The sequence below is a fragment of the Lissotriton helveticus genome, chromosome 11, assembly GCF_964261635.1.
Source record: "Lissotriton helveticus chromosome 11, aLisHel1.1, whole genome shotgun sequence".
Lineage (NCBI taxonomy): Eukaryota > Metazoa > Chordata > Amphibia > Caudata > Salamandridae > Lissotriton > Lissotriton helveticus.
In genome coordinates, this window is record NC_136072.1 from 775,365,329 (window position 1) to 775,391,264 (window position 25,936).

Below are 25,936 nucleotides of genomic sequence, written 5' to 3' on the forward strand. Positions count from 1 at the left end.
TTGCCAGGGATATTGCTCAGAGGAACATCTGTTGCTTCTACAGGAGGAAGTACAGACTTTGTTAAGAAAGGGTGCAATAGAGGTGGTCCCAGAGCAGGAAAGGGGTCAGGGATGCCACTCCCGGTATTTCCTGATTCCCAAAAAGGATGGCAGGCTTCGTCCAATCCTGGATCTCAGGATCTTGAATTTGTATCTGAAACAAGAGAAATTCAAGATGCTCACCCTTGCTCAGGTTCTTCAGGCACTGCTAGAAGAAGACTGGATGGTGTCGCTCGACTTGCAGGATGCGTACGTTCACATCCCCATCCTGAAATCGCAATGGAAGTATCTCCGTTTTACGGTGGGATCGCAGCACTATCAGTTTGCGGTCCTTCCGTTTGGGCTTACTACTGCGCCTCGAGTCTTCACCAAGGTGATGGCAGTGGTGGCGGCGCATCTCAGAAGGTCAGGGATTCCTGTATTCCCTTATTTGGACGACTGGCTAATCAAAACAGAGTCGTCAGAGAGAGTGCTCCATCATCTGCGAGAGACAACCCAGTTGTTGTACAGGGTGGGTTTTTCGATAAATGCACCCAAGTCTCACCTGGTGTCCTCCCAGCGCAACCTGTTCATAGGTGCTGTACTGGACACAACTGTATGTCGTGCATTCCCTCCTCCTCAAAGGATTCGCGACATACAGGAAATGATTCCTTTATTTTACAATGGAGCGGTCGTTCCAGTCCTGAAAGTCCTTCGCCTGCTCGGTCTGATGGCTTCATGCATTCTGTTGGTCAACCATGCACGCTGGCACATGAGGGCGCTCCAGTGGTGCCTCCGCAAGCAGTGGTATCAGCACAATGGAGATCTCAGGGAGTCAGTGAGGATCTCCAGAGAAGCTGCGGCGGATCTGTCTTGGTGGGGCGTGGAAGGCAACCTGTCTCGGGGGAAGCCTTTTCAGTTGCCTCCTCCGGTGGCCACAGTGATAACGGATGCATCCACTCTAGGGTGGGGTGCTCATCTGGGGGATCTGGAGGTCAAGGGTCTTTGGTCTCCAGAGGAAAGGTTGCTTCACATCAACCTTCTAGAATTGCGGGCGATACGTTTGGCGCTCAAGGCCTTCCTTCCTTCCCTTCGCGATCGTTCGGTCCAGGTCTTGACGGACAACACGACCGCGATGTGGTACATCAACAAACAGGGAGGAGTGGGGTCTCAGTGTCTCTGCAGAGAGGCTCTGCGTCTCTGGTCCTGGGTTCAGGACCATCAGATTTGTCTGATGGCAAATCATCTGGCCGGAGTTCTGAACGTTCGTGCAGACAGTCTGTCGGCAGTTCTCTGCCGACCACGAGTGGAGGCTTCACCCGGAGGTGGTTCACGACATCTTTCAGATGTGGGAGACTCCTCGGGTGGACCTTTCGCCACTCGCGAGAATGCTCACTGCCTGTCATTCTGCAGTCTCCAGTATCCGATGCAAGGAGCCTTGGGGGACACGTTTCAGTTGAGTTGGGGAAATCAACTCCTTTACGCGTTTCCTCCCATACCTTTGATTCCTCGGGTTCTGAGGAAGATTCGCCAGGACCGGGCCCAAGTCATATTGGTCGCCCCGGACGGGCCAAGAAGGGTGTGGTATACAGATCTTCTCCACCTCTCCTCTCACCCGTCGCTCCGTCTCCCTCTCAGGGCAGACCTCCTCTCTCAGATGGAGGGGCAGGTTCTACACCCCCACCTCCAGACATTACACCTTCATGCCTGGAGATTGAACGGGGCAACCTGAATTCCTTTTCCCTCCCGCCTGATGTTGTGGATGTCATCTTGTCAGCCAGGCGTGACTCCACTAAGTCCATCTATTCTTATAGATGGTCAAAATTTGTCACGTGGTGTGGGGATAAATCTATTGACCCTTTGAGAGCCCATTTGTCTGATGTTCTCCAGTTTGCCCTTTCTCTGGCGCAACAGGGGCTTGCTGTTGCCACAGTGAAGGGTTATCTTTCAGCGCTGTCGGCATTTCTTTGTTTGCCTGACCAGCCATCTCTTTTTAAATCTCCTGTAGTTTTAAGGTTTTTGAAGGGCCTCACAAATAAGTTCCCTCCTACTCCTTTTATTGTGCCTCAGTGGGACTTAAATCTTGTATTGACCTTTTTGATGGGTGCTCCCTTCGAGCCTCTTCACAAATGTCCTATGAGGTTTCTGACTCTTAAGACAGTCTTCCTCGTTGCAATAACCTCAGCAAGGAGGGTAAGTGAGCTTCAAGCTCTTAGTTACAAGCCCCCTTTCTTGACCATTTATGCTGATCGAATGGTTCTTAAGACCAGGGCTGCTTTTCTGCCTAAGGTGGTAACTCCTTTCCATCTAGGACAGTCTATTACCCTACCTGCCTTCTATCCTCCCCCTCACCCTTCTAAGGAGGAAGAGAGACTGCACCGTCTGGACCCCAAAAGGGCGGTGTCCTTTTACTTGGACAGATCTAAAGACTTTCGTTTGGATGACCAGCTCTTCATTGGGTTTGCTGGCTGCAAGAAAGGAAGAGCGGTCCATAAAAGAACTTTGTCAAGATGGATCGTCCTCTGTATAAAGATCTGCTACTCTTTGGCCGGTAAGGAACCACCAGAGGGTATAAGGGCTCATTCTACTAGAGCTAAGTCTTCAACCTCAGCATTGGCCAGAGGTGTTCCTATAGAGGATATTTGTAGAGCGGCAACTTGGTCTTCCCTCCACTCTTTCGCGAAGCATTACTGCTTGGATTCCGAAGTGAGGAGGGACGGTCACTTTGCACGCTCTGTCCTCCAGGATTTCCTGGTTTATAAGAGTGGACGCCCTCCTCCGGGAGTGGGGACTGCTGTGGGACTCTATTCACAAGGTGAGGAATCCACACGGCAGATGTATCTATCAGAAGAACAAGTTACTTACCTTCGGTAACGCTTTTTCTGGTAGATACAATATCTGCCTGTGGATTCCTCACTGACCCATCCACCTCCCCGTTGTCCACTCTTCTATACCAGAGTTTCTGTAATGTATTTATTTTATTGTCAAGGGGTTGTTTATTTCAAATGTTTTATTGCATTTGTTTCACACTGTGTGTGTTTTACCTTGATATTTGTACTGCGTATACTGTGTATATGTCTACTGTCATTGGTCCGTCCGTGTGCCTCAAAGGCACGGAAAAAAGGGCGGAACTGATGTCATCACGCCGGCGTGGGCCTATTATAGGCGTCGGTGACGTCAGCGGAGTCGCGAGCGATGCCGTGCCTCTATGACGTCCTAGTCCACGTCGGTGCGAAGCTACAAAAAGAATTTCCGAATGTTGCTGACGCAAGGGGATATTCACAAGGTGAGGAAACCACAGGCAGATATTGTATCTACCAGAAAAAGCGTTACCGAAGGTAAGTAACTTGTTCAGCAGGTTTATACAAGAAGAGAATACGTGACACGTGAACCTAAAAATCTTGTTCGTATAGTAAGGACCACATAGCTTCTGAATAGAAGTGTTTACAGGTGGCCAAAAAGGCCCGAATGTTGTGTGGTAGGTATGACATGTGTCCTTATCATATATGTACCGTCATTGGATATCGTAGGGACATTTCTATATACATATTGAAACATGAGAAAACAGATAATCAAAGTTGTAGGTCAGGTCATGACCGTCAGTAGCCCAGAAAGGTGGAAAGAACATACCATCATCAGATCTGGAACAAAAAATACATGTTACAAAGTAGCTCATTTACTGTGGTGATTATAAAACCAGCCCACCCTCTAAATCATTATCAGTGGCCCAGGCAATGTTGAAGTAAATTAGAGGGTGAGCGTTAAACACATAATTAAACAGAGCTTATTTCTCATGGTAATTGTCAGAAAAGCCCACCCTGTGCACAATTATCCCAGGAAGTATTGTAGTTCTTGATCATAATTTAGGCCATGTTCAACAGTACACAGATGCATAATCCACATTGCTTCTGTGCGACGTAGTCTGAGTTCCCTGTTACCTCCCCTTATGCTGTGTGAAACCGTATCGATGCCAAAAAAGCGCACCTTTTTATCAATATCCTGTGCCTGGCATACAGCCGCATGTAGTGCAACAGGATATTTGGGGTCCTGTTTCTGTATGGCCCTCATGTGTTCTGCAATTCTGTCCTTTAAAGGTCTTATGGTGCTTCCTACATAGTATTTCCCACATGTGCATTCAATCACATAAACTGCGAATTTCGTAGTACAGTTAGTGTTTTGTTTGATGTTGAAGTTCTCCCCTTTTGGGCTGTTGAAACCTTTCGTACCATGTTTAGCCCATCTGCACATGGAACAAAACCCACATTTGTAGAAACCTAGTCTGTGTTGGGTCATCCAAGTATTGGGGCTGGTGCTGTGTGGGATTGTGAGGCTCAACCTGTCCCTCAATGTTCTTCCTTTTCTGAATGTAATCTGTGGCCTGTCAGGAATAAAATCTCGAATTGCTCTATCTGCTCTCAAAATGTCCCAATGTTTTGTTACTCTTGCGTATAGCATGGTGCATTGAATTGAAATCTGTTATCATGCGTATGCTATTTTCTGTAGGTTTCGTTGATGTGTGGGACTTTAATGTGTCAGATCTTTTTACTTTCTTTAGTCTTTTTTCAGCCTCTTGTAAGGTGGCCCTTAAGTATCTTCTTTTAGAAAACCTGTCTTTCATGTCACAAAGGCATTGGTTGAACTCTGCTTCCTCACTGCAGTTCCGTCTTTCCCTCAGAAAATCTCCATAGGATATGGAGTGTATTTGATGTGGTGGGCATGCAATCTGCATTGCATGCAGTTGTCTTTCTGAAAAGCCTGCTATGTAGCGTGTCTTTTGAGACATAGAACTCCACATCCCGAAATTCGATTTTTGTCTTGCTGTACTCCATGGTAAAGTTTATCTCCCATGTATTGGTATTGAGGTGTTGGAAAAAGTCATGAAGGTGTTCCTCAGTGCCTGACCAGAGGAGGATGCAATCATCAATGTACCGACCCCAAAAGATTATGGAGTCAATACATTGTGCACCTTTGGGTCCCCATTCAAGGTTAGCTTCAAGAGTGCCCATGAAGAGATTGGCAAATGAGGGAGAAAATTTCGACCCCATTGCCACTCCCCTTTTTTGACGGTACCAGATTTGGTCAAAGATAACGAAATTATTCCTCAGAATGAGTTCCATCATAGATGTTAACATGTTGGTGTATTGCCACATGGAAGCGGGTCGATTGTACAAAAATGTATTGATGGCTTGAATGCCCAGGTCTGGGTTAATGCTAGTGTATAATGACACCACGTCCATAGTGGCTAGAATTGTGCCCGGTTGCCATTGAATGTCTGCTAGTACACTGAGTATGTGCTTGGTGTCCTGTGTATAGGACGGTAGGTTGCGCACAAGAGGGCCAAGGAAAAGATCAACGTATTCTGCAAGTCTTTCCATTGGTCTCCCCATGCCCGAAACACAAGGACTTCCTGGAGGGAATGGTAAGTGTTTATGAACCTTGGGCAGTGTGTAAAGCCATGGATATGACGGCCTGAAGACCTTCAGATAGAGGTATTCATCATCATTCAGCAGACCTGATTTTTTCCAGGTCATTAGCTTCCTATTGATCTCTGTAGTGATTGGTCCTATAGGGTTCTGCGCTAGCCGCTCATAGCAGGTGTGGTCTTTGAGTTGATTGGAGAGTTCCTCGTGGCAATCAATAAGATCCATCACCACGACGTTACCACCCTTATCTGCTTCTCTAAAGATGACATCTCGGTTGTTAACTTATGTGGTGAGAGCCAAACGTTCGCCCTGAGTCAAATTGTCTCTGTACTTGAACGAGCGGTTGTAATATTGGGTGTTCAAACCATTAATGTCCTCTAGTAGACGTTTGTAAAAGTTTTCTATAGCATTGCCGCCGGGGAGGGTTGGTATCCACTTGGATTTGGATTTAAGCCCGCTGGCCATGCTATAGTATGACTCAGTGTTTAATTTGTCCAACAGCCTATCCATGTCATATGGAGTTTCCTCTAGGTCAGTAAGAGACAAGAGAAGATGTGTTGCTTGCTTGAATGTCTTTTATTGACAATGCATCAGATTCCACATGTACAGGAATATTTCTTGGTGCTTTATTAGTCAAATTAGTACTGGAAAAGTGTTTCGTAAGTTTCAAATTCCTGATAAACTTGCATTCTCTACCACTGCGCTATTCCTCAGTCTTCACTGTCCTCCACGTGATCCATTACTATGGGTAATGCATTGATGAACATATTTTTTTACTATATTACGGCACCTTAGGGACTAGAGACAGAAAAGGGTATATACGCACTGCGACACGGCGACCCGGGAGAGGACTGATCGGATATTTACTCGCCACTGAGAAGTAAGTTCAGACCCCAGAGTTTATCACTCCACCAATTCCTCGTTTTGGAACGAATAATATACCTTTTGTTTATTTGGTAATGGGACTAACACACCCGTTTCCTTCGTTTTCAGAACAAACACTTACAAGGAGTTATCCGCTCCAAGTGAACGTGGAGTACCTCGCTCCCGGGCTCGCAGACCTTAGAACAACGCCTTTGGGTAATTAACTATTTCTTGTTCTACTATACGCACCACCGAGTGTTCTTATGTTTCTTTATCTAGAACGTGGCGAATGCACTAAGAGTGGTTCATGCGCTAAACATGAGAATAACTTCTGTCTTTCACAGCGCATACTTCTCTACCAAGATTCTCTGTGGCATCGATATCATGGCTCAATCTTTTTATCCAGTGACGATACACACGACTTGGAAATACACTAAAGAATTCGATTCCATTTGGGTAACGTCCCCTCTTTTTCACTCACCCACACCTGACCGCACTAACTTTGAAATGCTTTATTCATTGGTCCTACACAGTAATTCTGACGTTTCCCTTCTTTTCCACCTTTTTTCTTTCTCTCTACCCCTTTCCTAGTCCCTACTAGTATTTTGCAGTTTATTACCTCCAGGATCTCACGCATTAGGTCATGGGCCCTGCCGGGTTGGAATTATCACCGGTGGAGCGGTGAGCTGCTCAATATATATAAACATTTTTTATTTGAAATCTTTTACTTCCTCATCTGCTTTTTCTCTCGCTCACAGAGCCCGCACCTAACTTTGTTGCCTCCTTGGTTTCCATTTTCCTTTTTTCAGACCTCCTTTCTTTTACACATTTAAATTTCAGGTATGATCTTTTCGGGTAGCACTTCCTGTATATCCACACAGGACATTGCACAAGTTTGATTAGGGCACGTTCAGTATGTATGATCCGTCCGTCACTTCTCGAACACTTATACGCACAATACCAGCCCTCATGGACACGAAGTGGATATCTTACTGTGTCTTTTCACACGTCTTTTATATCTACACCAGTGTCATTTCACGAATTGAACTGAGTCCTCGCAACTTTTCTCACTAACGGTACAACCCTTTAGGCGACGCACACTGCGTACGTTTCACTCGAAGATACGATCCTTTTATTGGTGAACCTGACATGAGTGGATGCATTGTTATAAATATTCTTGTGACATCATGTTAGATGTTCTAGTGTTATTTTTTGTATTTTCCCAGCCCTGAGGATTCGCGGAAACACTTTTCCAAAAGCGATGAAACACGTGTCGGCTGGCTGGTTCTGAAAGAATTAAAGAACTGAACTGTAGTGATACCCAGCAGGAAAATCCTCTTTGTTTCTGTTGGCTTTATTGATGTGTATATGTGTGTCTACATGTACACAACTGTATGAGATTTCTCTGTTGTGTGCATAGGGTATTCTTGTAAATACTTGTTGGTATGTCAGGACTTCTATGACATACTTTTGAGTGGTTAGAGGGTCTTTTCCACTCACCCAGTTGCACCTCTTTATAATTATTGCACAAACACTTGTTGCGTCCACTGTTGGCAGAGCGCCCAATTGCTACTCTGAGACTTAAAAACCCTTTTTTCTTTTGAGCAATAAATGTAAGCTTGCTGGCAACGAGTAACGTAATAAGTCAATAAGTGTTAACGTTGTCAATGTGCTGAATTTAGTTAGAATGGAATCAGGCCTGTAATGTGGTTATTAGAATGACTTTAAAAACAGTTCTTGCCAGAGAAAAGTAATGTAAACATATTTGTTTATATCATGTAGTTCATTGTCATTAGTTTTACTTCTGACGTGTACATATGGCCAGATATTTTCCAAATTCATCCACACCTTTAAGAAACTGAACTTCAGATTCATAGAAGTAGTCTCGAGAAGTTGATCATCTTTGTCAGGAATTCTTATGCCTTGCCATCCTTTTCTGTAGGCTACGTCTGGCATCGTTTGATAACACTGGAAAAGTTATCTGCAGTCGGACAAGTGGCTATCAAATCCTCACACTTGAGAAAGACCAGGTACTGTTGAGTTTTCTAATTTGTGTAAACCTTGTTTTGTAAAAGAAAGCCTGTTAACCTTTTGAAGTACAGTTTTCCGTGATGGTAATTTCAATTATGTTCATGATTATTAACAGTTCAATATTTATGAAGGCAAATTTATCCCAGAAATAATGTTTGATGATACATTTATCAAACCAGATAAGAAACCACGTAGTTGACTAAAAAGCAGGTTTGCAGCTTTAAGTCAGTTTTAAATTCTCTTTTTAAAAGAAAGAAAGCAATTGGAAGAGCTAGCCTTTTGTCATAAGAATTTGAAAAAGGAAACAATGCTACCTTAGGCAGTTAGTCTGACTATGCATTTGACATGTAAGCATCTGTTTAGCATCTAAATCTTTCTATTGAGTCCCCACTCGAGATCACTCTGCAGAACACGTATCCAATTTCTGATCTTGAATGCCCCAGTCTGTATGTGCCTCCAGAGAGTTTACCAAGGTTATACCATATGGTAGATATCAGGAGGTCAATCAATATAAAGTGCATAAACTGTCTCAAAATGGAGTGTTTCATTAGGGAGCAGTCACAAAGTCCATATGGAAATGATACAACGTGACCATCAATTGATTCCCATCAGATACCCATCCTGTGCCGCCCTACATCATTTGGGATCCTTCAACCGAAGGTTGTGAGATATAACCACAATCAGACTGGGTGATCTGCCACCCAATCAAACGGAGAGGATCTATAATTGAGGGAGTACTGTAAACTGCATCAGGCAGGTAAATGACTAGCAGTGCAAAAGAAAATAAATAAAATGATAGTGCATAGAACGTGAGTGATATAAAATGGGTTATGAAAGTGGAAAAATGTAATTTAATGGTATCCTATCCATACCCAATGCTAAAAAACAGTGCAAGGTAGTGTTATACAAATAACTACCCAGATGGTAAAGAGGTCAACATGTTTCTGCGGTAACGTGGAGTCTCGAGATCTCCGCCTGCTTTATCAGGACCTATATTATTGCTACTGCTTCAGTGTTTAAGAATTAGAAAGTATGAAAAAGATGTCACCTGAAATTCGCCAGTTCAGAAGATCCCGATCATCACAGTGGAAAAACAGGGCAAAAAAAATAAAATACAATGAAACACATTAACATTTGAGACAGTTTGCAAACCACATAGTTTATGTGTGAAATTATGAGTAGCCAATAATTTTATTGGTCAGTGGGTCTCAATTAGTAGACCTATTAGATTAAATGCCATTTTTATAGCAATAGTATTTAGAGAGATGGTATTTTAAGAAACCAAATTACTTCACTCACCCAAATTATGGGGAATGCATACCCCACCTCACCTGGCTACAGCGCAGGTATAGACGGAACACCGCTCTGGGGAGAGGAAGGGAGAGAGGAAACAAATCGAGGAAAGATATCATAACTGTTATAAGTGCATCAATTTCATTTAAAGAAAGCCGATCGTACTTTCAGGTGTAATGTGTTTAATCTCATTATCCATTAGCTAAAAAAGTAGCCTATTCATCACTCCTGAAACATCGTCTTTAATCTCATTATCCACTAACTAGACACAATGCCTGGTCATCGCAAAATGGGCGCTCTGGAAGTAACTGATCATCGCGTTAACATCACAAGTACACGATTTCTCCGATGTAACTAGCATTGTGTAGTAGGTTATACCGATCACGTCGGGGAAACCGCCAGCAGAGTCAGAGCAGATTTTAATCATACAGAGTCTAAAACGGAGTGAAATGCGCATTTCACGCGTTCTAAGTTTAACAACAAGTTGTCAAGACCCCCGCCATCCTGCTTACCTGTCCGTCGGTACTCCGGACATCCGTCTAGGCTGTCGTGGAGGGAGGTACCTGTCCGGACAGGAAGCAGGCTATTTGTTATCCTTTAGGCGTGCTGAGGTCGCACAAGAAGTGCGTCATGACGTTTACCTACGTGGAGCTTATCGGGCCAGTAGGGGATTGTAGTTTATTCCCAGTGTCGAACAGGAAGTAGGCTGTTTGTTTGTCTTTAGGCGTGCTGAAGTCGCACAAAAAGTGCGTCATGGCGTTTACCTACGTGGCGCTTATCGGGCCAATAGGGAATTGTAGTTTATTTCCAGTATCGAACACCGTCGACTCGGTAAGATGTGAAATCACTATATGAGTCTTAGTCTAACAGGTGTCATGTGATGTCTATGAATTAAATGTCTGGGTGCCGAAACTTGAATAAAGGTAATTAAAAAACCTGTATAAGTGTCTGTATTAAATTTCCGAATGTTGGGAAAAGTTAAAGCAAGAAACTAGACCATCGTAGTAAGTGATAATTCATCCTCTCTGTGAATTCACGATGTCTAACATGATTTCAATGTTCTCACTAAAACACCATGGTATTGAGATCCTTCTTTTAGAGAAGAATTTCATTATGTATAAGCGCTGTTATCTTGGGAACGCATGGTGGTGTCTGAATGATTATTCTTATCCAGACGCTTTACTGCAGGCAATATCAGAATTTACTTATTTGCCAGTAATACACCCAAATTGCAATCTTGTGGATAGTGTATGGGGCGTAAGGGATTATCAATGTTTACAATGACTACAATGCCATCCACGGAATGTCATCATTCAATCCTGACTTGTGGGTTTCCAATTTATACACCCACCTTTGTTCTCGTTTAAATAGGAACATGCTTGTGTCGACAATATGCACTGGAATTGTTGGTTGTTCCAGAACTGTCCACCTTATATCTGTAAGAAGATGTTGTGCCAGTAAAAAATGACTCGTGAGTCTGGTGGCCAGTTTGTTACACCTTATAGAACTTTTGTGCTCAGATATTCGCAGCTTAACTTTGCGAGTTGTCATACCGACATACATCTTATTGCACGGACACTTAATCAAATAGAGTAAATTCGCGCTATTGCAGTTGGTGAACTTGCGTTGTTCCCAAGCTCGTTCCAACCCAATGTCAATCGTTGTTGTTTTTGATGTCTGGGGACAGGCCGCACATTGTCCACAGGGGTGGTGTCCTGTAACTGCGGGCATGTCCCACAGGGTGCCCACGGCTCTCGGTATCTCACTTTTGGGTCTTGTGTGGACTAGTCTGTCGTTCAGGTTTTGTGCTCTCTTATATGCGAAAAGTGGAAGAGGTAAAGTATCTTGTCCAGTATTGAGAATACCCCAGTGTCTCTTCACAATCTTAGTAATTTGATTTGAAAATGTACCAAAAGTACTCACGCATGTCATGCGTTCAGTCTTGGGTTTCGGAGGTAAGATTTCGAGCAAACTGGCACGATTATTGTTTGCAGCTCTTTTTTGGGACAGCTGGATTAGGTTTGTTGGATATTCTTTAAGTGCCAGATCTCTAGATAGACATCGAGCATGTGTTTGGAAAGATACGCGGTCAGAGCAGTTCCTCTGTATACGCAAAAATTGCCCATAGGTTAGATTGTCCCGTAGTGACTTAGGGTGGCAACTATTGTAATTGAGCAACGAATTGCGTGCCATAGGTTTGCGGTAGAGTTCTGAAGTCAAACCGTTGGATGTTCCGTGAATGAGTACATCCAAAAATGCCAAACTCTCTGAATTGAATTCCATAGTAAATTTCAAGAAACGATTCCTTTTGTTGATCCATTCGTGGAACTCCTTTAACTGTGTTACACTCCCACGCCACACGACGAAAATTTCGTCGATGTAGCGCTTCCAAGTCCGCAGACACCCAAGATGGGGATTGGTGTCTGCGAACACATGCTCCTGCTCGAAATGGTGCACATACAGATTAGCGAGACTTGGGGCAAAAACGCTGCCCATGCTGGTCCCGCTAATCTGTAAGTAGAGATTTTCCTCGAACCGGAAAAAGTTCTCAGTCATAGCTATCGTAGCTAGGGTCATGATCACACTAACAGGTGTTATGGAATTAAGATCTCTAGCTGATAGCAATGTCTCTATAACTTCCAATGTCTCAGTTTGAGGGATAGACGTGTACAAACTTTCAACGTCAAATGACACCAACAAATCAGTTTGTATATTGAAGTCAATATTAGGCAATAACCTCAGCACATCCTTCGTATCCTTAAGGAAGGTAGGCATTTCTCGTACCATAGGTTGAAGGAACACATCGACAAAAGTCGAGAGGGGTTCCAAAAGTGAACCTATCCCCGATATTATCGGACGCCCCGGTGGAGGGCGTGGAATTTTATGGATTTTGGGTAACTGATAGAAATAAGGTACAGTTGGATTAGGTGTGCAGAGAAATTGTCCTTCCTTAGGTGTAATCCACCCCTCACTCAACGCCTCTTCGACAACATGGCCAATTGCCTTTGTTAATCTCTCAGTGGGATCTACAGAGAGTTTGCGGTATGACCTTGTGTCGTTGAGTTGTCGTAAGCACTCGTCGCGGTATGTTTCAGTGTCTAGTATAACAATCGCGCCCCCCTTGTCGGCGGGTTTGATAACAATCAAGGGATTGAGGTCCCTGCTTGTTCCTGCGGGATCTTTTTCCCGCTCCTCAGGTGCATGGTTTGAGGTTGAAGATTCCAAAAGGAGCTGATCAGACCAAATATGAAAATACAGGTCTCAAGAAACCGTCAACTTTCAATCCCACTACAGGAGGCAGTGGACCATGATTTGCAAGAACTGTTCAAAAACAGACCGAAAGTCTTTTTTAACTTATCACGGCAGGAACAAGATGCGGTTAAGTCTTTGTCCGACAATCCCTTGATTGTTATCAAACCCGCCGACAAGGGGGGCGCGATTGTTATACTAGACACTGAAACATACCGCGACGAGTGCTTACGACAAAGGCAATTGGCCATGTTGTCGAAGAGGCGTTGAGTGAGGGGTGGATTACACCTAAGGAAGGACAATTTCTCTGCACACCTAATCCAACTGTACCTTATTTCTATCAGTTACCCAAAATCCATAAAATTCCACGCCCTCCACCGGGGCGTCCGATAATATCGGGGATAGGTTCACTTTTGGAACCCCTCTCGACTTTTGTCGATGTGTTCCTTCAACCTATGGTACGAGAAATGCCTACCTTCCTTAAGGATACGAAGGATGTGCTGAGGTTATTGCCTAATATTGACTTCAATATACAAACTGATTTGTTGGTGTCATTTGACGTTGAAAGTTTGTACACGTCTATCCCTCAAACTGAGACATTGGAAGTTATAGAGACATTGCTATCAGCTAGAGATCTTAATTCCATAACACCTGTTAGTGTGATCATGACCCTAGCTACGATAGCTATGACTGAGAACTTTTTCCGGTTCGAGGAAAATCTCTACTTACAGATTAGCGGGACCAGCATGGGCAGCGTTTTTGCCCCAAGTCTCGCTAATCTGTATGTGCACCATTTCGAGCAGGAGCATGTGTTCGCAGACACCAATCCCCATCTTGGGTGTCTGCGGACTTGGAAGCGCTACATCGACGATATTTTCGTCGTGTGGCGTGGGAGTGTAACACAGTTAAAGGAGTTCCACGAATGGATCAACAAAAGGAATCGTTTCTTGAAATTTACTATGGAATTCAATTCAGAGAGTTTGGTATTTTTGGATGTACTCATTCACGGAACATCCAACGGTTTGACTTCAGAACTCTACCGCAAACCTATGGCACGCAATTCGTTGCTCAATTACAATAGTTGCCACCCTAAGTCACTACGGGACAATCTACCCTATGGGCAATTTTTGCGTATACAGAGGAACTGCTCTGACCGCGTATCTTTCCAAACACATGCTCGATGTCTATCTAGAGATCTGGCACTTAAAGAATATCCAACAAACCTAATCCAGCTGTCCCAAAAAAGAGCTGCAAACAATAATCGTGCCAGTTTGCTCGAAATCTTACCTCCGAAACCCAAGACTGAACGCATGACATGCGTGAGTACTTTTGGTAAATTTTCAAATCAAATTACTAAGATTGTGAAGAGACACTGGGGTATTCTCAATACTGGACAAGATACTTTACCTCTTCCACTTTTCGCATATAAGAGAGCACAAAACCTGAAGGACAGACTAGTCCACACAAGACCCAAAAGTGAGATACCGAGAGCCGTGGGCACCCTGTGGGACATGCCCGCAGTTACAGGACACCACCCCTGTGGACAATGTGCGGCCTGTCCCCAGACATCAAAAACAACAACGATTGACATTGGGTTGGAACGAGCTTGGGAACAACGCAAGTTCACCAACTGCAATAGCGCGAATTTAATCTATTTGATTAAGTGTCCGTGCAATAAGATGTATGTCGGTATGACAACTCGCAAAGTTAAGCTGCGAATATCTGAGCACAAAAGTTCTATAAGGTGTAACAAACTGGCCACCAGACTCACGAGTCATTTTTTACTGGCACAACATCTTCCTACAGATATAAGGTGGACAGTTCTGGAACAACCAACAATTCCAGTGCATATTGTCGACACAAGCATGTTCCTATTTAAACGAGAACAAAGGTGGGTGTATAAATTGGAAACCCACAAGTCAGGATTGAATGATGACATTCCGTGGATGGCATTGTAGTCATTGTAAACATTGATAATCCCTTACGCCCCATACACTATCCACAAGATTGCAATTTGGGTGTATTACTGGCAAATAAGTAAATTCTGATATTGCCTGCAGTAAAGCGTCTGGATAAGAATAATCATTCAGACACCACCATGCGTTCCCAAGATAACAGCGCTTATACATAATGAAATTCTTCTCTAAAAGAAGGATCTCAATACCATGGTGTTTTAGTGAGAACATTGAAATCATGTTAGACATCGTGAATTCACAGAGAGGATGAATTATCACTTACTACGATGGTCTAGTTTCTTGCTTTAACTTTTCCCAACATTCGGAAATTTAATACAGACACTTATACAGGTTTTTTAATTACCTTTATTCAAGTTTCGGCACCCAGACATTTAATTCATAGACATCACATGACACCTGTTAGACTAAGACTGATATAGTGATTTCACATCTTACCGAGTCGACGGTGTTCGATACTGGAAATAAACTACAATTCCCTATTGGCCCGATAAGCGCCACGTAGGTAAACGCCATGACGCACTTTTTGTGCGACTTCAGCATGCCTAAAGACAAACAAACAGCCTACTTCCTGTTCGACACTGGGAATAAACTACAATCCCCTACTGGCCCGATAAGCTCCACGTAGGTAAACGTCATGACGCACTTCTTGTGCGACCTCAGCACGCCTAAAGGATAACAAATAGCCTGCTTCCTGTCCGGACAGGTACCTCCCTCCACGACAGCCTAGACGGATGTCCGGAGTACCGACGGACAGGTAAGCAGGATGGCGGGGGTCTTGACAACTTGTTGTTAAACTTAGAACGCGTGAAATGCGCATTTCACTCCGTTTTAGACTCTGTATGATTAAAATCTGCTCTGACTCTGCTGGCGGTTTCCCCGACGTGATCGGTATAACCTACTACACAATGCTAGTTACATCGGAGAAATCGTGTACTTGTGATGTTAACGCGATGATCAGTTACTTCCAGAGCGCCCATTTTGCGATGACCAGGCATTGTGTCTAGTTAGTGGATAATGAGATTAAAGACGATGTTTCAGGAGTGATGAATAGGCTACTTTTTTAGCTAATGGATAATGAGATTAAACACATTACACCTGAAAGTACGATCGGCTTTCTTTAAATGAAATTGATGCACTTATAACAGTTATGATATCTTTCCTCGATTTGTTTCCTCTCTCCCTTCCTCTCCCCAGAGCGGTGCTCCGTCTATACCTGCGCTGTAGCCAGGTGAGGTGGGGTATGCATTCCCCATAATATGGGGGAGTGAAGTAATTTGGTTTCTTAAAATACCATCTCTCTAAATACTATTGCTATAAAAATGGCATTTAATCTAATAGGTCTACTAATTGAGACCCACTGACCAATAAAATTATTGGCTACTCATAATTTCACACATAAACTATGTGGTTTGCAAACTGTCTCAAATGTTAATGTGTTTCATTGTATTTTATTTTTTTTGCCCTGTTTTTCCACTGTGATGATCGGGATCTTCTGAACTGGCGAATTTCAGGTGACATCTTTTTCATACTTTCTAATTCTTAAACACTGAAGCAGTAGCAATAATATAGGTCCTGATGAAGCAGGCGGAGATCTCGAGACTCCACGTTACCGCAGAAACATGTTGACCTCTTTACCATCTGGGTAGTTATTTGGATAACACTACCTTGCACTGTTTTTTAGCATTGGGTATGGATAGGATACCATTAAATTAAATTTTTCCACTTTCATAACCCATTTTATATCACTCACGTTCTATGCACTATCATTTTATTTATTTTCTTTTGCACTGCTAGTCATTTACCTGCCTGATGCAGTTTACAGTACTCCCTCAATTATAGATCCTCTCCGTTTGATTGGGTGGCAGATCACCCAGTCTGATTGTGGTTATATCTCACAACATTCGGTTGAAGGATCCCAAATGATGTAGGGCGGCACAGGATGGGTATCTGATGGGAATCAATTGATGGTCACGTTGTATCATTTCCATATGGACTTTGTGACTGCTCCCTAATGAAACACTCCATTTTGAGACAGTTTATGCACTTTATATTGATTGACCTCCTGATATCTTTTGTTCTTTCATTGCTGTAGGGGATGATATCAGTAGATGGTCATAAAATATTTCCCTTTGACCTTCTTTGTTGTTTACTTATACCATATGGTACTCTTACACTTTCAAATCCAGCAAAGCTTGCATTTCTGACCAGGTTGTCTTGCTGTTTTCCTGCATAAAGGTTCATCTGACTTCCTAAACAATATACTAAGTATATCATTCACAGCCAAGTTTGAAGATTTTTTACGGGTAGCCCAAAACCCATTCAGTTGTAATTAAACCGATTAAAGCTGCTCTTCTAATGTGCTGGGGTGCTTTATGGGGACTGGATATACCTGTTTCTAGATGTTGCCATCAGAGACCTGGCTCCAAATAAACACAAGCGATAACAACCTTCCTTTGAAACCTGTTCATTTGAGATCACAATATTATTAGCACTTGACTTTGAGTCTTATTATTCTTTTGATTTCCAAACAACTCTTGATAAGTGGATTGGCTTCATATTCTGTTCTAGTTTTTAGGAACGTAAATATAGATCCAGGGATGTGAACTTTTATTGTTAATCCCTATTTTGGACCCTTGGTAGTTTCGTTAAATACATAAACAAATCTTTCAACTGGTTGAAAATATAAGGAGAATGAATACCGAAAAAGTGATTAAACTGAGTGTATCAAGCTATGAGACTAAATTGATATGTAACTGTCACTTCTGTGACTTTCCTAAGTTGACATAATGCATTTAATTTATTTCAATAGTACTTCCCATTTCTTTTTACTTATTTAAATTCCCTTACGAAAAAGGAAAAGAAACCAAAGGACTAAAAGAGCTAAGTTGTCATTTTAAGCCTTGTATTCTAAATCGAGTAAAAGCAGTCTTTCAGATGTGTATGAAAAAGTGTTGAAAACAATCTACATCTGATAAAGCGTTCTAGCAGCGGATTCCGAACCTTAGAATATTTCCAGGCATCAGACTGGATCCAGAGGTTTTTAGGTCTCGCCTGTCGATGCGCATGCGCATCGAGCAAGCGAGACTATAGGGGCTCATCCAGACTTTATCTAACTTGCAAGGAATCGTGGCGATTCCTTGCAGTGCCCGTGACTTTTAAGCTCAATGCGCATGTGCATTGAGCTTAAAAGCGCGTGCACATGCCCCCAGCCGCCTGCCTTGCCTACTCTCTCTCACAGCCTCCCCCAGCTCCGCCCCCTCACTACTTGATTGCACGGCCGCTAGGCCGTGCCTCCCCTACTCTCCTCCCCCCTCCTCCTCTCCTCCCCTGCCTGCCTGCCGCTAGGCCGTGCCTCCCCTACTCTCCTCCCCCCTCCTCCTCCTACTGCCGTGTCGCACCTCTCCCCTCTCCGCCCCCTCCCCTGCCAGCCGTGTTACGGTGAAAGGCTTGTTTGTTTATTTTACCCGCCGTGTCTCTGCTGCTTCCCCCTGTCCTGTCTCTCCTCCTCTCCCTCTCTATACCCTCCCCCTCCCCCCCACCACTCCCATCAAGTCCCTCTGGCCCTTCCCTCCTCCCCGGACCCCTCCTCCCCTGCCCCCTCCTCCCCTGCCCCCTCCACCCTTTCTTGTTGTTACTACGTAAATGGTAGTCTGCCAGCACCGCCCATCCTAGGAACTCCAGCACAAGCTTCTCCTGCCTCCGCCCAGAACTGTAACCAAACACTCAGCACAAGCTTTTCCCAATTCAACTTCAGACCGCCCTCCGCTTCACTGCCCAGAACTGTGTCGGAAGTGCGGGTCGGTTTGTGGCATATTCACCTTCCACCTCTAGCAGTCGCAGCACTTCTTACAGAATTCTGCGAAGTCGCTAATGCATCCAGGTGTTTCTTTTTCTGCTCTTACCTGCACGTTTGTACAAAGTAGGCATAGGACAATTTGGTTTGTATCCAGGTGTTTATTTACGTTGACAACTTCCTGCCGCAGATCTTTCAGTACGTAAAGGAAAGCCCCTTAACCCTAGTTATCGTAAAATGCATATCTCGCCCACCCAGACCTCTCTGCTATTGGTAAGGCGCGTGTCAGGGTTCTCTTTGAGCTCTCTAAAACAAAACATGATAACATGCGCCCAACATAAACAAAGTCTACATGCTTTAACAAACAGGACTCAGGGATCCGGGGTCACACATACTCCAGCTGCCTTTTGTCTCCGGCCAGCATGTGTTTGTGGGGGCGGGGCGATAACCTCCTGTTATCTCACTGGCTGTGTCTTATAAAACATATACACGCACATTAACATTTAGAAACACCTGGTAGGGGCGTAAAACAAGGGATTTTTCATTTGCATGGACCGGCAAGCAGAGTCAGGAATAGAAGGGGTCGAATCAACAGAGAAATCGACACCATGTTTGGCTAAAAGGAATGTCTCACCTCACCATCACCCACCCTCAACCCCTCATCCTAACTCGCAATAACCCTCCCTCACCCTCACCCTCACTCACTCTCACTCTCACTCTCACTCACCCTCAACACCTCACTCACCCTCAACACCTCACTCACACTCAACTCCTCACTCACCCCCACCCTCACTCACCCTCAACACCTCACCCTCACACAGTGCAATAGGTCTCGTAGGATTTTTAGTTACAGCTTTTACAATTGTTTATTGCTTTTTTGATTTGTAATTCTTTAGCATTGGCAAAAAAAAAAAAAAATGCAAAAGATTTACAACAAAAAACCCATAAACAATTCTAAATGCACTAACTCTAATGCTGCGAGACCTATTGCATTTCCAATGCTTGTTTTTTTAGCAATACCCCTGGCGGGCCAGTAGGTGGCGTTGCTCAGCTGTGCATAGTCTTCCGTGCTGTAAGTGACTGGGGTCAGGCGCCACCCCAGCGTGCTGAACTCAGTTCCTTTTTTCCTGCACCATCAGTGCGGATCTGTATCAAGCTCCTTTCAGTCATTTTTTTTACTTTGGCCTTTTTGTTGACGACTTAAGTTAGTTTGTTACTTTTTGGACTATAGCCCGAAGAGACCCGCCGGGTTCAAAGCCTGTAGAGTCTGTCATTGACAAATGTCAGTGACATACCCATACTTGATCGGTTTGTGGTGCCTTGAGAAGGACCACAACTCTGTGTCATGTGCAAAGTGCGGGATGATTACCCCGATGGCCATGTGAGAGCGGGCCGCTTGTCACATGACTCTGCGCTGGTCCAGGTCTTGTTCGCAAGGGAGGTCTCTGGCCTGCTCAGTGCCGCTCAGTTGAGTCCTCCTATCACTCCAGGACTACTTCTGGTAAGTTAAGTCCTACAAGAAGAAGTTGAAGTGCTCTTCGACTTCTCCACGTCACTCCTTTTCTTCGGATGACATGAGGGAACAGCACCACAAATCCTGGTCTTGCATACAGGTGGTCCCTGTGCAGCCAGCATTGGAAACGAAGTCTCCTCCACACTTCCCTGAATTTCCTGCAGCTGAACTGGCCCCTGCTCTGCTTCAAGAGTTTTATTAGGCCATGAGCCTCATTTTAAGGTGGGCAAAACCCTGTGAGCACCTTCGGGTCCTGCGGGTTCGGCAGGATCTTCAACTGGAGCTTTGCTGGCGGGTTCGTCTCAGCCCCAGTCAACTCCTTAGGATCTGTTGGTGGATCCGGATCAGCCCAGCCACAACTTAGCAACATCTTCTGGAGACCATTCCTGTGGCTTTGTTTATGATGCTGCTTGCTGCCATTGGTAGAGTCAAACCCATTTTGATTAACAACTGATACAGAGCCCGATTTCATGAACGGGCTCACTGAAGAACACAAATGGAGGGGATCTGAGGATCTGTAATCCTAGACTAATCCCCCTAACAGAGTCCATGGTCAATGACAACTGGTATTATGATCTGTATGATGACCTTGGGTTGAATACCTCATCAGACATATCCTCCTCTCTCTTCCCACAGTGGCTACAGAGGAAGGGTCTTTATTTGCAATAGAGGTGCACCTACAGCTGCCCACGGTTCAAGTTAAAACAAACTTTTTGACAGAGATGCTTAAACCCAAGGGTATCCCCATCATCCCTTACTACCCTTTAATGAGGACCTCACTGATGTCCTGCTCAGGACCATTCTCACCACCATTGCCTCCTATCTGGTTAGCGCAAGAATCCCATACCATCTGCACCAATGGATGGACAGAACATCGGACAAATGGGTTCTCCAGATTATTCAGCAAGGTTAAACCCTCCTTTTCCAACAATTCGCGCAGCCACTCCCCAGCCTCAGATCAGCTGATAGAGGACCACTTGCACTCTTGTGACTGGAAGTACTGATGGTGCAAGCAATGCTATGAAGATACTGCTTCAGTTAAGCCTTTAGCTGTGAAATAGGCTTTTTCCGCCCCGTTTTCTTCAAAGACCTTTCAATTAGTATCATACCAGAGACAGCAAGAATCTTACATTTCGCCACTTATGCCACTTATGCACAGGTGCAAAATGCAGCTGCGCGAGTCCTTATGGATGTCCCCAGAAGGCAGTCTGCTGCTCCGGCCCTTAAAGCGCTTCACTGGCTCCCCATGAAGGAGCGGGTGAAATTTAAAGCGCTTTGTACGGCTCATAAAATTTTATATGGTAAAGGCCCTCCCATTCTTGCAAACATGGCCCGTCCCTACAAACCCTCGCGTCTGTTGCGCTCGGAGCAAAAACATCTTCTGCAGTCAGCGAGAGTAAGAAGAGCTCGGTCGGGGGGCAGGCGTTTCTCTGTGCAGGTAGCCTCCCTTTGGAACTCTCTGCCCCTTAAGATCCGCTCAGAATCCCAGATCCTACCATTTAGGAAGCTGCTTAAGACTCATTTGTTTCCTCGGTAGTGTTAGCTGAGTCTTCTTCGTTTCTGTGGTCTGTTGCGCCGGGATGCCCCTGGGTAAGCCGAGCGCATTATAAGTTTCATAATAATAATAATAATAATTATGCCCTCTCATCTCCTAGAGACTTATGCTGATGACGAAGAGGAGAGTTTTGAGGATGATGAAAATGAGGGAGCTTTTGGAATAGCTCACCATCCCTCAGAATTAAATATTAAACGCCAGGAGGATGATGAAGAAGAAGATACTTATTCCGGGCATTTTTAACAGGAGGACATTGTAGTCCCTCATCATACAGAATACCGGAGGAGGTCCCAGGTTTCGGAGGCCAGTCATTTACCACCAAGCCTCATCCAAGATTTACAGGCTATGCTGGCAGACTATAAACAACGTTTTCCACCTCAACAGGTCGTGCCCACAGCCCAACCTGCTGTCCCAGTTCCTCAACCTGAAGTTCCACCGTCCAGGTCTCCGGTCACGGAAACTCCACAACCTGCTATGCCTACACAGACCCCGGACACTTCATCGGATCAAGAAGTAGAGGAAGGAGAGTTACCTAATAATCCTCAGTTGGATCCGTGGGAGGACTACGTTATTCCCATGCCGTCTCCACCAACCCCACAACCTTCAGACTCACTGCCTGAAGACATAGGTGGATTCCATTATCTCATGCAGTGAGCTGCAACAAGATTTCAGTTGCCGGTGACAGTGGAGCAGACGGAATGTTTCCTTCTTGATTTTAAAGAAGAAACTAGGAAGGTGTCAAGAGCCAGTCCTATTATATATTATATCTGGAAAGAAGGTGTCAAGGTGATGAAAAACCCTGCTTCAGTGCCAGCAGTGCTACCAAGGATTGATAAAAAATATCGCGCTCCTCTCACTAGTCCTGCATGCCTCATTGGACACCCGCGGCCGGATTCGGTCATCTCGCAGGCCGCGCAACAAAGATCGAAAAACCCAGCCACCCCCATCACTACACCACCGGATAAGGAGGGGCGTAGTTTGGACCTTATTGGTAAAAAAATATTCCACCATGGCTACTGCCTCGATCAGAGCTGCAAATTCTTTAGCGGTTATAGGCCGCTATGATCGCCAAATGTGGTCCGAGATGGCTGGTTTGATTAATCTAATTCCAGAGGATTAAAGGCAGGAGGCACGCAAGATCTTAATGGAGGGGGAAAGTGCAGCTGCAGAAACCATCGACTGCGCTTTGGATATTGCAATTACGAACTTTAGACAGCTGGCAGGAGCTGCAGTTCTCAGACGACAGGGCTGGCTAAAGGCTACCACCTTTAGGCCCGAAGTCCAACTTAAGATCCTGGACATGGCTTATGATGGAGAGTCTCTATTTGGGAAACACGTCGACGAGGCTCTCCAGGCAATCAAGACGGATACGGACACTGCAAGATCCCTAGGTTCATTGCAGTATAAGAGAGGATCTTTTAGAGGTGCTAGAGAACGTGGATACTCCTCTAGAGGAAACTACTACCAACAAGGCAGACAATATCAGCCTCAGTACCGGCAAAGTTATCAGTCTTCTTATCGCCAGTCCGGAACAGCTAGTTTCTCTCGCCAAGGTGGACGAAAGCGCACAAACAATCAAGGGCGAGACACTCACAAAAAACAGTGAGATCAGCCGGGCGGCAACTTTATTTCCTTCCCTCCCTGTGGGCGCGAAGATATCTGCCTTTCAAGAACAGTGGCAGCGGATTACATCCGATCAGTGGGTACTGGACTTAGTACAACATGGTCACACCCTGGAGTTTGTCACCAAACCACCAATAACTCCGCCCAGGGTTCCCCCTCGTCTTCACTTATTGTTCAAGGAAGTTCATTCAATGCTCCTCAAGAACGCTATAGAAAAAGTTCCAGTACATCAGAGGCGGACAGGCTTCTATTCCCGTTTTTTTCCTCATAAAAAAGAAATCAGGGGAATGGCGACCGATCCTGGACCTGTGCAATCTCAACAAATATCTCAAAAAGCAGGGTTTCCGCATGGTCACTCTTTCGGAAATTTTAAATTGCCTCAACGAGGGAGATTTTATGGCTTTTTTGGACATGGAAGACGCATACTTCCACATCCCAATCCATCCAAAACATCGAAAGTATCTCCGTTTCACTGTGGCTGGCGCCCATTATCAGTTCAAAGTACTCCCATTTGGCCTCAAGTCGGCTCCAAGGGTTTTTACAAAGTGCCTGGCCCCAGCAGCGGCAGCACTACGTTCATCAGGGATCCAGGTTTTCCCGTACTTGGACGACTGGCTAGTCAAAGGTCCATCAAAATGCAGTGTGCAGAACAACATAATAGTGTGCCGCAATCTCTTTGCATCCCTAGGTCTCACTGTCAACGAAAAGAAGTCTCAATTGGTTCCGAAAAGAATCCTACTTTTCCTAGGAGCTTGTCTGGACATGATACAATGCAAGGCATTCTTGTCTCAAGAAAGGCAGCTCCGTCTACAGGCATTGGCCATAAAGCTATCCAAAAGAAAGTCACTTTCTGTTCGCCTCTTTGCTTCACTTCTGGGAACGTGTTCTTCAGCCATAAATCTCATTCCGCTGGCACGTCCCAACATGCGGCCTTTACAGGAGGAGCTACATCTTCAATGGCAGCAAGCGACAGGCTCCTTCGAAGACATTATCAAATTCACCCCACGCATAGTGGATGCTCTTCAATGGTGGACACAACTTCACAATCTAAGACAAGGATTCACATTCTTCCAAACTCCTCCAGACTTCGTCCTGACGATGGATGCGTCCATGGAGGGCTGGGAAGGCCCTCTCCAAGACTTGCAGGTGCAAGGCAAATGGTCTCAAACACAAGAAATGCCACATCAACAGTCTAGAGTTGAGAGCCATCTTCCTATCTCTACAAGCGTTCCTCCACAGAATCGCGGGGACTTCAGTCCTGGCCGAACGGACAATACCACCAGCATGTTTTATGTAAACAAGCAGTGAGGGACAAGGTCAGCTACACTATCAAAAGAGGCTCAAGAATTATGGGAATGGCTAACGCTTCACAACATAACTCTCAAGGCGGAACATGTCAAAGGTCTGCACAATACCCTGGCAGTCAAACTAAGCAGATCCTTGTCGGATTGCCACGAGTGGGAGCTGGACAACAAATTGATCAAGGTGTTTCAGACGTGGGGCAAACCAATGTTGGACTTATTTGTGACCCAGCAGAACAAGAAATGCCAGTATTATGCCAGCAGATACCCTCAACATGGATCAAGAGGGAATGCCCTGTCCATGCGATGGTCAGGGATCTATGCTTACGCCTTTCCTCCGATCCCGCTGATTCTGCGAGTGTTGCGCAAGATGAAATTGGAGAGCTGCCGTCTCCTTCTAATTGCTCCCAGATGGCCTCGTTAATATTGGTTTCAGGAGCTCCTGTTGCTGTCACAGGAGCCTCTGATCAAACTTCTACCGGCTCAACACTACTGTCACGCAACGGGGGTCAAATACTTCACCCAGACTCTCAATCTCTGAAATTGCACGCATTTCTCCTAACTTCTTAGAATTTCAACACCTACAAATTCCTCAAGACTGCCAGGACATCTTGAAGAAAGCACGAGCCCAGAGCACATTGAAGACTTATCGTCTCAAATGGAAGCGTTTCTGCTCCTGATGTACTTCAAACGCTTTACACCCTATCGAAGCTCAAACGGAAAAAATTCTGCCTTATCTTTTACATTTGGCTCGCTCTGGTCTTTCATTCTCGTCCATAAAGGTCCATTTAGCGGCTTTATCCAGGTTCAGGAAGGTGGCTAACACTCAATCACTATGCTCTTCGTCACTGATAAAACAATTCATATGGGTTTTTTTCCGGACTTATCCTCCAGTTAAACCCTCACCACCGGAATGGGAACTCAACACGGTCCTTTCACAGCTGATGAAGCACCCGTTCGAACCGATCCACAAAGCCGACCTCAAATTCTTGACATGGAAGGTCGCCCTGCTTTTAGACCTAACTCCTGCCAGGAGAATAGGAGAAATTCAGGCTTTCACTATCAAAGAACCTTTCTTACATTTTTCTCAAGAGTATGTCACTCTTCAAACGAATCCAACTTTTTAATACCCAAAGTGCCTTCTCAGTTCCATCTGAATGAACCAGTGAAATTGCGGGTTTTCTTCCCAAATCCTACAACCCCGGCTGAAAGAACACTACATTCTTTGGACATTAAACGATGTTTAAAGTTTTATCTTCAAATAACAAAGAACTTCAGAAAGTCAGATCAGCAATTC

At 44.7% G+C, this 25,936-nt stretch overlaps 1 protein-coding gene across 1 annotated transcript in view; it reads left to right on the forward strand.

Moving 5' to 3' along the window:
- GMCL1 (germ cell-less 1, spermatogenesis associated) overlaps positions 1 to 25,936 on the forward strand; it is a 478,283-nt gene that overhangs the window by 357,559 nt on the left and 94,788 nt on the right. Inside the window, exon 13 of the mRNA XM_078666688.1 lies at positions 8,248 to 8,335. Coding sequence (XP_078522814.1) covers positions 8,248 to 8,335 — 88 coding nt within the window. The remainder of the gene's footprint in view (positions 1 to 8,247; positions 8,336 to 25,936) is intronic.